Below are 15,223 nucleotides of genomic sequence, written 5' to 3' on the forward strand. Positions count from 1 at the left end.
CGGTTTCTATTCTCGAGGCAGGGCAGGGATAAGTAATAAATAATATAAAAATGTAATCAACATACAAGTATGTAGACATTAAACCTTACATGTACATGTAGGTTTAATGTCTACATTACTGTTCCCCATATGGATACATACTGATGTATACCATGAAACGTTAAATCTAAAAATGTACTTCACAAACATAGATGTTAAACCGACCGTACGAACATGTGCGTATACACTGCTGAAATTAATGTTCTCTACATACGTAGACGGTAAACCGGTTGAATGCGTCCATTAAGCCTCACAAGCTTAATTAGAATCTCATTTAGACCGTTCTATCCTAATTAAGATTCATGAGTATACAAGCCTGCAGAGGATGCTCAAATTTGTACTTGTACTTAAAACAGGTAACCCATAAATTACATTTTATGTAAACAGGTTATCTAGCGTTAATAACACACACCTGTATGTACTTTGGAGTTAAGTCTTGTATAGTGAAGATAGAGAGGTAGTGTACATGTACTATTTGGCTCTATCTTTAAAAGCGATAGACACTATTGGTAATTACTCAAAACAATCAAAAATATAAAACCTTAGTTGGTAACGAGTAATGGGGAAAGGTTGATAGTAAAAAACATTGTGAGAAACGGCTCCCTTTGAAGTGACGTAGTTTTTGAGAAAGAAGTAATTTTCCACAAATTTTCCACGAAATCAAGCATTTAAAAGCACACATATTCGTGTGAAATACATGTAGGGTGTTTTTTCTTCATAGCCATCTCGCCATTTTGTCAACCACTTGAGCTCAAATTTTTACGTGTTTGATATTTAATGCATACAAAAAATGAGATACATCAAGTGAGAAGACTGGTCTTTGATAATTACCAAGTGTCCATTGTCCTTACATTCTTGTCACACGAAGTTGTGTGCTTTCAGATGCTTGATTTCGGGACCTCAAAAGCTAATTCTGAGGTCTCAAAATCAAATTCAAATATTTTAGTGGAAAATTACTTCTTTCTCGAAAATTACGTTACTTCAGAGGGAGCAGTTTCTCATAATGTTTTATACTATCAACAGCTCTCCATGAATTGTTACTGAGTAAGGTTTTACATTGAGTTACCAATGGTGTCCAGTGCCTTTAAGAATGAATACCACTATCGCTTTAATATTGTATGTCATGGTCCTACAAGTACACGTACATAGTAGGGTGTGCCACATCCACATGCCAGCCTATTTAAGCTCTCTATTCAATCGTCGCTCATTTTGTATATATGCAGAGAACATGAGTTCTCAATTGTTAAAAGTCAAATCTCTGAAATCTTCAGAACTGTCTCGACGGTAGAACATCCTCTCATGGGAAAATAACGTCCACAAATATGGGTTCTTCATGAATTCAGAGTAAGCATTGTTGCACAGAGAAACTTGTTAGATTTATTTTCTGTCTCGTTCATACACATGTATGAAGAAATGATTAAAGAAGGAGATTCTTGGAGATGCCCTTTCGAAGGAGATCCAAAAAGAAGATGCCATCGCTGAATTTGAAATGATAACATCTCCCTCCTCTTCATATATTAAGCGATTGATCAGTATCCATTGTGAGTTGCTGAGAACCTAATCATCAGTCGATCGTAATGTCCATCCCTTCGCCACCGCTACCGAACCTACCTACAAAATAATGCCCCTGCCACATGGTCTTAACTTGATTCAATCAATACCTGGAGCAAGTAGTTGGCAAACAAATTGGCCAATTTGTTGTCCGGATTCTCTCTTCTGTAGCCCTGGATACGTACTAGAACGCAAGCTGGGGGGGTTGAGATCTCATACAGTTAGAAGAGAGAGAAAATGCGACTGAGGGTGGATAGACCAACAAAACAAAACAAAATGCTGAAAAGTGACTAAGTGCTCTCCGCACTACTCTCTTTTGACCACAAGCCTCCGATAGATTTCCCCGAGACATTTCAGCCGTTTCTCTTCAGAAAACACACAAGTCTGATAAGGGAGCGATAGGAAATCAGTTTATTCACAGCTCATTCCTTTCTTTGGGTTTAAAGAGCGCAGAGAGCTGGAGGTGGAGGAGTGATATTTGTTTCTTTTCAAGTGGGTATTCAGGTTTCATTCTAGATTGCTGCACAAACATCTTCTATTACCTGAATATAATGGGGGACATCGATATGTGACCATTTGAAAATAATGTTCACAAAATAGTTCAACTTCGAACAGTCATTCAGTAAGAGAACTTTAAATCAAATTTTTAAAAAATAAAAGAAGAAATATCTCTCTTAATTTCATTATGAATTTAAAATTAAAATCATACAAATTGACACAAACTGTCATTTTCATAATAGACACTTCTAGGGTCAAAACCTCAGACCGATAGATTAACTATTTTTTGCATAAATAACAATAGTTACGTACAATCTGGAACATCTTTAAACATGCACATATAGGCCTACTATTGTAGAGTTTATTTGTTAATCAATGACTAGCATGTCTAGCCATCACCAGGAATGGTTAACTTGTCATTTCACTCGTCTGTCAGTTTATTCACCAGTCCATAGTTCATATTATACAAGGACGGCTTTCAACCTGAACTAGCCAGCCGGACCAGTTATCACATGGGTCCTTCAGTGTTTTTAACTGCTATTTTGCTAGTGGACATGGTGGACCACTGTTTACATGGTTTTAAAAGGGAGACGCTGATGTGCATAGAAGTGACATGATTCAATGTTTGTTGTTGAATTATAAACAAAAAATAGAAATTGAATTCATGATTTAACAAAAATGAAATCATGTTGGTTAGAACTCTTGTAAAATACAGTATCTATACTGCAGTACACTGCACATGTAAGCCCGGGTGACAATTGCGATTAGAGTCGAATTCGCGACTACTGATTGCTTCTAGTCGAGTCGCCATCGTGCCACCAAGACTGCTAGAAAAACTGTCACGACTACCGAACCAAATTGCGTCGCGTACATGTACCTGTACGACTATTCACGACAACTATGAAACACAATCAGACATCAGTGTGACACAGTCCTTCAATCCTTTCAGCATGAATTTTACTATAGGCCTATTGCGCCTCCATCAAATAATATGCCACAATGCATCTTAGGAATTTAAAGTTAGTCCTGACTTAGTGAGGCAGAGCAGTAGATTTCACTGGTCGCTCAGGCCTACATGTACATGTTATCTATACACTGTTATAACACCCCTTGCAAGTATTCTGCCTGCTCATTGGTTTAGAGCGCATCACATGACATGTCTTAGTTTTGCTAGACGACGGCCGTGTGATAGTGCGTTGGTTTGCCATGCGCTAGTCCGAAGACTAGCACACGGCGTGCAGTACCCAGACGTCCGTTGCGTGTACGAGGATGATAAATTAATAGTCTGTAACCATTTCGGATTGCACGACACTACATGCAGCACAGTAAAAGTGTTTGCAATCTGTATTCGCGTCGTCCGTGGATTGTAGCATTCAGGTCTGTAACTTAATAATAATAGTACAGTATTTAGAAATGTTTGGGGTGTTATAAAACAAATATTGACTGCTTTTACTCGTGCAATGGTTAAAAACTGCATTCCATTTTCATTCAATCAATTTGCAAATTGTGATCCCCGTAGCGTTCTATTTTCCCTCGGCTTTGCCTCGGGAAAATAGAACGCTCCCGGGATCACCTCGGGAGTCATAGTTTTAACCATAGCACTCGAAGCAGTCAATATTTGTATATTATTTAATGTTCTCATACATGTGTAATGTATGTAACAGCAACCCTCTACATTGTGAATGAAATGCAATGTACTAAAACCGCATTCCATTTTCATTCAATCAATTTGCAAATTGAGGTTTCCGCTTCATCCGCACAGGAAAGGGAATCTAGTATTGAGAGTGTGTCAAGGTGAACCAAGGATAGTTAATACATGCTGTATTGATATTAACTACTGGTTGCTCAGACTGGTTGCAGCTTCCTATTGTCCACCATTGTTAGAAGTACAATGCACTGGTGCTGTGGATCCGATAACATTGTCAATGTGCTTATAAAATGTTCAACATTGTACAACATGTACTATTAATCGGGAGTGAAATGTTACATGGAAGCCCAAGTGTGTACATGTCAATGGGCCGAAGGACACTGAAGCTGTAGTGTTAGCCAGAGGGATGTCTGGGTGTCTTTTGGACACCCTGTTTTAAATTTGGACACCCTGTTTTATTTTTCATTTAAAATGTATTGTAAGTGAACAATTTTGACACCCAGTCTTGACATTTCCAGCAAATTTTGACACCCTTTTACCAAACCCTGTTTAAACCTTTCACTGATGATAGTGTACATTACATGAACATCTTCTCATTCAGTACATGGACATGCAGTACATGTACATATGTGTACAAATTTCTAATCAATTTCAGTGCGCTTTAACAATTGATTTTATAAACAGAATACTATGTACTGTACATGTACGTGTCTAATGTAATTGACGGAAAATATAGTGATTTTTTTCAAATGTCATGTACATGTAGAAGATAATCCATTTCTTTCGTCCTCTTTATATCTTCTAAAATAACTTTTTACGTAGTTTTTCTGTAAAGCAAAGACTGTATTTATTAGACGCAAATTTGCATCAGAGATAAAGAATATTAAGTTTGGTTTTACCCATACTGTACATGCAATAAGGAGTGTATTAATACACGTAATATTTTGGGGTTCCCACACGGTTTCTTTACTTGGATTGGAGACCTAGTCTGGTCCCATTCATGTCTTACATCAGTCTAGATGATTACTATTGACCTCTAGGAACAAGACCATTATGAAAGTAACATGATAAGCGTGTCTCCACATTAGGACTGCGTTGTGTGTGCAATGATCATACACAACTATATTATTACATCAAGTAGCTCTTAAACCATTCAAAACTGCATCTAAGACATATAAAGTCGACAACGAGATTGCTGGGTATCTCCTGGTAATTGGATTGCGTGTCTGGAATAGCAATGTTCGGCTTGGAGTCACTCAAGTGTGCATGCATAGACTCCTCCGCAATCGGAATATACTCTTACAATATGTCGCTAGGCAGTGCATGTAGCATCTTATCAGAGGTGTTAATATCTTCTGGCCGGGATCATTAAAATATTCATCCACATTAACCAGACATCTCACATGAATGTTCCTTAAAGAGAAGGTTCAGGTTTGGTAATCACTCTTAAAACACTACTATAAAGTAATGCTACTAATATTTGAATCTGATTACTCAAAATAATTATTAGCATAAAACCTTACTTGGTTACGAGTAATGAGGAGCTGTTGATGGTATAAAACATTGTGAGAAACGGCTCCCTGTGAAGTAACGTAGTTTTCGAGAAAGAAGTAATTTGCCACAAATTTGATTTTGAAACCTCAGAATTAGAATTTGAGGTCTCGAAATTAAGCATCAGAAGGCACACAACTTCGTGTAACAAGGGTGTTTTCTCTTTCATTATTATTTCACAACTTCAAGGACCAATTGAGCTCAAATTTTCACAGGTTGGTTATTTTATGCATATTGAGATACACCAAGTGGGAAGACTTGTCTTTGACAATTACCAATAGTGTCCAATGTCTTTAACACTCCTCAGATCATCAATGTATTAAGAATTATTCTTCCTGCATGGAAATATTCGCTCTGGCTTTTTGGCGATATCTCATCAACGAGACCACCTTGTGAAATGAAATTTTCAGATGTTACAAACATTTATATAGAATTAAAACAATCACACGCTCCAAAACCAAAGGTATACTTTGCCGTTAAAGGTAATTTATCATAATGAAATAAAAGTGCATTTGCTGGGCTCTTGTTTACCTCATCGTGGTCGTCACACTCTGGGGAAAAAAAAATTACAGCCAGATTTATATCTTTGAGTGCCTGCAGCCCTGAAAAAGTTCATGTTGATAAGTGGCTATAGAGAAGAAACTAATACCATTTTCTGAGTTGGAGTGACTGTGGCGATGATTCTTGACGCCAGCAGCCATGTTGAAGTAGAGGCAAACACAAGTACGCCAGTATACTGTAGAAAAAGCCGTAAATAAGAGTTATGAATGCATATTTACTACCCCCAGGGACCCTAAAAATTCCAACAAATACAGAGTCCCTGGTTTTACTTTTGGAAAGCTAAGGTTACATTGTACGTTAAGTTAATGGTGTACATGTACCTACTTTTGTTTCATTAGTGACATTTTCGTTTTATAAAGATACGGTGAAGAATGTGTTAAAGCCATTATACACTTTCGGTTAACAGTATTGTCCAAGTCCAACACTTCGTGTATCACAACTTATATAAAATAACAAATCTGTGAAAATTTAGGCTCAATCCGTCATCGGAGTCGGGAGAAAATAACGGGAAAACCCACTCTTGTTTCCGCACGTTTCGCCGTGTCATGACATGTGTTTAAAATAAACCCGTAATTCTCGCTATCGAGAATTGATATTGTTTTAATGTTTTCTCAAAAAGTAAAGCATTTCATGGAATAATATTTCAAGAGAAGCCTTTCACTATTACCTTCTGTACACCCTGTAAATTATTTGTAAATCTGTGAACTTTTTTTTTCCCTGTACCGAAAGTGTATAATGGCTTAAACACTTATGTTACTATCTGGATAAATTATCAAATTGAGGTACGTATATTACATACATGTAGTACGTAGGTGACATTATGCCTTGAACTTCACTCTTGAACGAGCACAGCAATTTTCCTCTGGTAAGGGGCACTTCATGGCTAGGAGGAAAATGTTAATTTGTATTGGAACTTTGCATGTATGGCACCATACATGCCGTAGCAAAAGCACCCGGCAGTAGGGCACCACAGCAAAACCACAGGGCACCTTGGCAATGCCATGATTGTTGTGTGTGCCGTGGGTTATTTTCGAGGCTTGGTGATGCTATTTAAGCCGATACTTATAAATGTTTCTTCTAGTCTGCAGAAAGCTGGCTGTAATATTCATCCATCCCCTGCTCCTTTATGACACAATTCATTCTGTCAAAGTCCTTAATGAGATTCAACGGTCGTCTTTCTAATAAATTTGTTCCCTTTCAATATATTTGTCGTTTGTTTCTTCTTAACCAATTCAAATGAATCTGCATTCATTAGGAAATTGATCGCATGTAATGCTAAGTCTGCCGATTATACAGGTCTTGGTACATGTACTCTTTTAATAAAACAACTAGATTGGTTCATCAAGTAGAAAGTCCTCTTCACTTTAGATTTTTTTTTCTGGAAATACATTGGAAAGTTGTTGACCTTTTAACGCTTATAGACTCCAAAGAATTAGCCAGGGGAAACTGTGACCCCTGCTTTGGAGTGAAGTTAAGCAAGATTTTCCTCGGTTAGCGTATTCCGCGTTCATTTTTTCCCAGGAAATTTTCATGAAATATGAAACAAGCATTGGATGAAGGTGTCTCTGAAATGCACAGAGCAATCATTTATTTATCAAGTCATTAGGATTTTCTTGGCATTGTATTTCCTGTGAAATGGCTCTGTATTGTCATGATTGTGAAAAGTGTTTTATTTTATGCCTATGTTGAGATACACTGGTACTGGTGGAAGACTGGTATTTGACAATTACCAATAGTGTCCAGTGTCTTTAAATGAAGGCTCATTGATTAGTTTTTGTCAGCTTATTAATGCTGATTTATAGCTAAATTTATAAAAGATATGTGCAATAAAAATTTAAGGATCAGCTGAATACAGTTCTTGCTGAGAAAACAGCAAAAAAAAACCACAAATTTATCCAGGTTTGGTGAGGTGATGGCAGGTACCAACCGCATCTCTGGCTGCAGCATTCCCAAATGGACACCTGCCCTCATTTACTTTGTTTATTTACTTCCTTTACCCAGGGTGAGCCAAATCAGTATAAAGAGCTGGTTTCTGATTGGGCCCTGCATATTAGAATGACAGAGCAAGGAAGAGTTTGAATTAAGAACCTTTAAATCTTGTACATTAGTTTTAACATGGTTTTAAAAGGCAATCTGAAAAACCTTTTGGAAATGTACACAAGCTTTGAAAATGCAGTGGTTGCTCGTACCGTACATGTACGCTGTTCACACAATGATTGTTGTATAATGCATTTATGGACAAGACGAAGCGCACACTGTACATCCGTAATGGACTCCTTATGAATTTGTTGTTCCAGTCTGCAAAGGTCTCTCTGGGATTTCCTGGAATACAGACCTAGATGGTGGCTCCATCGTCAAGATAAATTGCCAATGATTTTCATCTTTGTAATACTCTTCAATTATTGCAAGGATCTACTTCAGCCCTTGGAGACAGCACTGATGTCTTGATTTATCGTTATTAAGTGTTTCTCACAACACATTTCATAATACTTAAAGATGCACTGCAGCTTCTTGGGATTTTCTTCCCTGTTAGGACAAAACAGTTAATTGAGTGGATTAATTGGGGATGTGAGAGATATTTGGGGGATTTGGGACTGAAACTTTTTGAGTTCATTCTTGTTGCCAAGCCTTGAGCTAAGGACAATAGACCTTTATCACGCTGTCACCATCTTGGTCATGTTCCCTGTTTCCATAACAGTAATGTATGCTAGCATTCATTGCGCACAATGGCACCAGACTATTATTTCGCCCAGCCTCAGTTTGGTTACAATGAGTTGGAATGGAGTTAAATCAAGATGGCCACACCGTGATAACGGTCTATACTATGTCAATATTCGTGTCTAGCCTGTTTCACTCCACTGCAGGAGGAAAGCCTCTTCACCAATTCTCCATCTCACTCTATCTTGCGCTGTCTGTTGTCAATATTAACAAAGAAAATCATTGCAAATAAAAAGAACTCTCTACAAAACCTGTTTCTTTACACTATGTGTACTACATGTACATGTATAATGTTATGTGAGAAAATAGAATCAACTGATTGAAAACTGCTTCAACCAGAAGGATGTAAGGTATAAATTTCCAAAAATAGTTCTCGGCCGGACATTTCTCGAAGGCTTAAAGGAGAACGTTGCCTTGGATCGGTCGAGTTGGTCTTTGAAAAGCGTTTGTAACCGTTTGTTATAAAATGCATATGATAAGAAATATATTTAAAAGTGGAATATAATGATCCACACAAGTATCACTCGAAATTGCATGGTTTTCCTTTTACCTCCTCGACTAACGAGGTCGGCCATGACTACCATAAATGGCCGACCGTGTTCGTTCGCAAAGGAAAACCGCGCAATTTCGGGGCAAATTTGTGTGGATCATTGCATTCTACTTTCAAAACACCTTTTGAGCCATATGCATTTTATAACAAACGGTTACAAACACTTTTCAACGACCAACTTGACCGATCCAAGGGCAGGCAACGTGTTCCTTTAACTAGTTTTTACAATGGACTTATATGCGTTTAAATCATGATGAAATATAAATAAAGATACATGAATAAAATGCAACGTGTTTTCATTCAACATGAGAATAAGAATAAATGGGGACGTTATCCTTAAACTACTACATGTATGGCTGGACATGCCGTACATGTGTACTTCATCTAAAGATATTTATTTTAAGTCCAATAAATGAGTTATTTGAAGCATGGAAGAACACACAGAACGTGATTGAAGTTGTTGTTTGCATGCATTTAAATGTCAAGTGAACGTAGACTGGTGTTCCTGAAATATTCCGAGGCATTTAGAGGAATGGATTAGCGAGACTTAATCCCAGGAGTCAAGATTTTAATCCCGGGGGATAAGCCAGATGATCTTTTGAATAGCGAATTCTTCTTCTCTGTCTTTAAGCAAAAACAACAAGCAAAATGTTGTTGTTATAAGTCAGGATCTTTGATTAAAGCTACATAAACTTGTAAATGTATCTCTTTAAACAATTTTAACAAACCTTCTTTTTCTCTGTTCTTTTCTTTTTCAGATTATCAACATTCAAGATATCATCCATGCAAACTCCATTGATGAAATGAAAGATGTGTATCCTTTGAAGTTCAGCTTAATTCTAAGTCTAGAAGATGAAGGAAATTTGTTTATTGTCGATATCCCCCCCAAAAAAAAAAAATAAATAAATAAATAAATAAAACAAAATGACTCACTGATTTGAACTATTTTGCAGTCTGACTGACTAGTCTCAATTTGCTTTAAATGAACCTGGAGATTTTTGGGCGAAAGGCCGAAAGAAGAACTTGTTCTCCTTAAACCTCCAGAGGGAGTACGTTTTTGTAATATTGTCCTCAACTTCCTAGGTCTTGTATCGAAATAATTGATGTACATGTATCTTTCCAGTTGAGTGACAGTGGAAATCACTTTTGTGCCTTCTGTTTCATGAGCTCAGTTTCATAAGCATGAAGACAGTCTGCTAAGCAGAAATGGGTTACTGTAAGCAACTAGTTTTTAGAAGGGAAGAACATACTTGCTTTACATGTAGAATAGTGTTTTTACAAGAAACCATTGTGTTGTTATTTTCTTCTGAACAGGTTTTCTGTGCTTGATATTTACCATATAAAAAATATATCACCATTAAAACCTTAATTGGTAACGAGTAATGGGGACAGATTGATGGTTATAAAACATTCTGAGAAACGGCTCCCTCTGAAAGGCCATAGTTTTCGAGAAAGAAGTAATTTTCCACAAATTTGATTTAGAGACCTCAGATTTAGAATTTGAGGTCTCGAAATCAACCATCTACATGCACACAACTTTGTGTGACAATGGTGTTTTTTCTTTCATTATTATCTCGCAACTTTGATGACCGATTGAGCTCAAATTTTCACAGGTTTGTTATTGTATGCATATGTTAAGATACACCGAGTGAGGAGACTGGTCTTTGACAATTACCAATAGAGTCCACTGTCTTTAATAGGTTCTAAGAGACATAAATAAACCACCAACAAAACACACAAACGAAAGCAACTACCTACTTAGTGAATTAACAAAATAAGGAATGAGACTGTTTTTTTCCTAGACCATGTAGACCCTCTTCACTTTAGATGGATTGCACTAAGCGTCATCAATCGCCATATTTGATGATAAACAATGGAAAAGTGCACCCGTGTACAAGCTACGCACAGCTCTTAGCCAATGATAGCCTTGCACACGTGCACATTTCATCAACTATGGCTGTGTCATTGTTTGTTTTTTGTTTCTTTGTTCTGGTTTTGGTTGCTTTTGTTTTTTTGTCCTTGTCGTCCAAGTCCTTGTCTGTCTCAGGGAAATATACAAAAGCATTATGCTTAAACTTTTTCCCTGCATGTTGACTATTACGTTAATTTCTGTAGTTATTATCTTCAAATTTCAACATTGCATCCGCCCCTCATTATAGTCATTGGTATTTGTTTTCTAGTGTATGCTTAAATTGTTATTGTCAACATGAAAATAAATGTTCATTGAATTGAATTGAATTGAATAAATTATGCTTAGTGCAATCCATGTATACCCTGTTCTGTAGATCATCTTGGTCACAACATCCAGTATCAATGTCATTATTTCCTTAACCACCTCATCTTGAATGCCCAGCTACATTGTGCAGAGTCTTATGGAGACAGATTTGTACAAACTCTTGAAGACACAGAAACTGAGTAACGACCACATATGCTACTTCCTGTACCAGATCCTGAGAGGTCTGAAGTATATCCACTCGGCCAACGTGCTACATCGAGATCTCAAACCCAGTAACCTACTGCTTAATACTACATGTGATCTGAAGGTACGAAGACGCCTTAGAATTTATCTCATATGGGTATATCACAATGTCATTGTATCTGTTTAAAATGTGCAAGACTCGGAGTATGCAAAGGATGTAAATTGTACACAGAAGTTTTTCGCATGAGACATCCTCCACTATGAGCTTCATTGTTAAAGCCAAACCAAAATACACGATATTTGCACCAACAAAACAGTATTTTCTTGAAGTACGTGGTGGTTATGGGTGGGTGGTTTGGTCTTAACGAGCATCTTAAGCAATATTTCAAAATTGAAAGAAGTTCTTACCGGTTAGTTTGGTTTAAGTACAAAATGTATGTATCTACATTTATATAGTATTAACACAATCGAATGGTAAAAGAAAAACAAAGGTGTACATTCCTTTGAATGTGTTAAATTATAAAAAACAAGACTATTGGTGTAATACTATAATTTTGTTTTGATTATAATGCAATATTGAATTTTATCGTCTCTCCGCATAGATTTGTGATTTTGGTTTAGCCCGGATAGCCGACCCAGTCCACGACCATACAGGGTTCTTAACGGAGTACGTAGCCACTCGATGGTACAGAGCTCCAGAGATCATGCTAAACTCCAAAGGGTACAACAAAAGCATTGATATCTGGTCTGTGGGATGCATCTTGGCTGAGATGCTCAACGGGAAACCTATCTTCCCTGGGAAACATTGTATCCTTTTTCAATCGGGGCTGGTCCAACACAATTGCCAAGTTTTTTCTTGACTTAATTCTTCAGGGATGTGATTCTTCAGTTTTAAAAAGGAACTCCATGTTTGTTTTTCCCCTCAAAAAAGAAATCCTGTGTTTATCCCCCCCCCCCCCAAAAAAAAAAAAAATAAAAAATCCTGTTTTTATCCCCACCCCCCCCCCCCAAAAAAAATAACATTTTGGTTTAATGATCAAATTCTAAAAGAAATGAGGGTATAACCATATAGTAAGGCCCCAGATTGCAGAGTAGGGCTTTTCAAACTACAGATAAATGTTAATAATTGGACTTCATGCTCGCATGCTTTGCACTCGATAGTTCAGGTTTTTTTCTCAGCAGCCTATCACATCCCTGATTTTTGTTTATCTTGCATGGTATTTAGGATTTGAGGCATGACATGGTGAGGTATCAATGATTATTTGTTTTGTGATATTACACCGTGTGTATCTAGTTGCTGGGTAGATAATGTTCTTTTTAGAACTTGTCTTTCTGTATGTTCTACTACCCATCAAGTAGACACAACGCATGGTGTTACCTCAAACCTGGTCGATATACATTGCATGATATTCTTTGTGCTGAAGAAGGTTATAAACACTTACAGGAACACGTTGCCTTGGATCGGTCGAGTTGGTCTTTGAAAAGCGTTTGTAACCATTTGTTATTAAATATGGTGAGAAATATGTTTTAAAAGTAAAATACAATGATCCACACAACTTTGCCTCAACATTGCGTGGTTTACCGTTTACTTTGCGAACTAACACGGTCGTCCATTCATGGGTGTCAAAAATTTGACTCCCATAAATGGCTGACGGTGTTGGTCTACGAGGTAAAAGGAAAACCACGCACTTTCGAGTGATACTTGTGTGGATCATTACTTTCTACTTGTAAAATATCTTTCTAATCATATGCATTTTATAACAAACGCTTTTCAAAGACCAACTCGACCGATTCAAGGCAAGGTGTTCCTTTAAAAAGCCAATTGCATATCGTCAGCTCAGTGCTATAAGGTCGCTAATTGTAACTTAGTAATTTGTTTTAATAAAAAAGTTGTTAACTAAAAATTGTGAATAAAGGTTGGAAAAAAATATTTTTATTTTTGCGATACAAATTTTTGGAAACCACTCTTGATCAATAAACTCCATTTACCCAAACCTTAAAAATGTGAAAGGAACCTGGAGGAAATTTTGTTTTGCTATCATGATGGCTTTGATATGCCCCTAGGGGTGTAATAAAGTGCTATATAAGAATTGTTATTATTATGAAGAAAGTGCCTTCCTTAACCAGACTGCCTTTAGACTTGGATCAATTGAATCACATTCTTAATGTTCTTGGATCACCGTCTTCTGAGGATCTTGGCTGTATTCACAATGATAAAGCTCGTGGTTACATGCAGTCACTACCACACAAACCTACAGTACCTTGGAAGAGACTCTATGGACCAGTAGATCCTAAATGTAAGAACCATCGCCCAATTTCATGAAGCTGTTAAAGGCACTTGAAACCTTTGGTAATTTTCAAAGACCAGTATACTCACTTGGTGTATCCCAGCATATGCAAAAAATAATAATAAATTTGTGAAAATTTGGGCTTGATTTGTCATCGAAGTTGCAAGAGAGTAGTTTAAAAAAAACACTCTTGTTGCATAATTTTGTGTGCTTTCAGATGCCTTTTGAGTGAGAAATTACCTCCTTCTCAAACACTACATTACTACAGAGGGAGCCCTTTCTCACAATGTTTTTATACTATCAACAGCTTTCAATTGCCTGTTGAGAATTTGTTTTTTACTAAGCAAAAAATGGGTTGGGCACCTGTCACAACAATGTGATCCAAAACGAGGCTATCATCATGTCGCTTACTATGACCGTACCTTTAAGCTGGGCCCAATTTCATGGCTCTGCTTACCGCTGAATTCTTTGCTTACAATCACCATTCTCTGCTAATAGGTGAAAAGCTGGTTAGCAGAAAAAAGTGCTTAACAAATGTTTTTGCTAAGCAAACAAAAGTGGGGCACCAGTCCCAACAGTGTAAACTTTATGGAATGTTGGCTGGAAACCTATTTTTGCTAAGCAAGGTTTTTCCTGTGCCTAGCAAATGTTTTGTGCTTACATGCTTTTTAATTGGGCCCAGGACTTAGTTGTTCACCCTAGTGCTCTTTTGGTAAATTGTTTGTCCTAGTCTAATAATCCTTTTGTTTCTGTTTTAACAGCTTTGTCACTTCTTGATCGGATGTTGACGTTCAATCCAGATAAGAGGATAACAGTTGAAGATGCATTGAAGCATGATTACTTGGAGCAGTACCATGACCCCACCGATGAGGTAAGTCCAAAACAATAACAAGAACATTTTGGAAGGCAGTTGAGATCGCTGCAGTTTGAAGGATGTTGCTACATTGTGGTCGAGCAGCAGGCATGTAAAGGTGCCACTTGGCAGTCAGTCTCCATGAAATTGCAGCATTAACAGTGGTCCGCTGGCCAAATGCTAGTTAAAACACATGAGAACCAGACAGGCCTGCGGTCCAGTGTACCATTTGAGCCCTGAACTAGCCACTCTTAATCAATAACGCCTTGGCTATGTTTACACATGGTACTATGGCTACAGCTATGAACACGAATGTGGCTAATAGGGCCGATTTGCCAAAGCCATTCACAATAGGACAACACTCTTTTAATTTATTTTAAAGGGTCTATGTACTTTTTGTAGGACAAAAAACACAATGTCCACAGATTTACATTAAACTTACATAGTTTGAAGATAAGGATGGTAGAAAGCTTCCCTGAAAATACTACTCGCCGAGGCACTTTATTTTTTGAGAAATGAGTAAAACAGTGTCATGAAAATAATTTTC

General features: G+C 37.3%; 1 protein-coding gene across 1 annotated transcript in view; it reads left to right on the forward strand.

Moving 5' to 3' along the window:
• LOC117289998 (mitogen-activated protein kinase 1-like) overlaps window positions 1–15,223 on the forward strand; it is a 41,023-nt gene that overhangs the window by 18,577 nt on the left and 7,223 nt on the right. Inside the window, exons 3-7 of the mRNA XM_033771205.1 lie at window positions 9,875–9,930; window positions 11,470–11,659; window positions 12,138–12,342; window positions 13,674–13,832; window positions 14,585–14,694. Of these exons, the coding sequence (XP_033627096.1) occupies window positions 9,875–9,930; window positions 11,470–11,659; window positions 12,138–12,342; window positions 13,674–13,832; window positions 14,585–14,694 (720 nt within the window). The remainder of the gene's footprint in view (window positions 1–9,874; window positions 9,931–11,469; window positions 11,660–12,137; window positions 12,343–13,673; window positions 13,833–14,584; window positions 14,695–15,223) is intronic.

Source organism: Asterias rubens, chromosome 5, assembly GCF_902459465.1.
Source record: "Asterias rubens chromosome 5, eAstRub1.3, whole genome shotgun sequence".
In the NCBI taxonomy this organism is placed as follows: Eukaryota; Metazoa; Echinodermata; class Asteroidea; order Forcipulatida; family Asteriidae; genus Asterias; species Asterias rubens.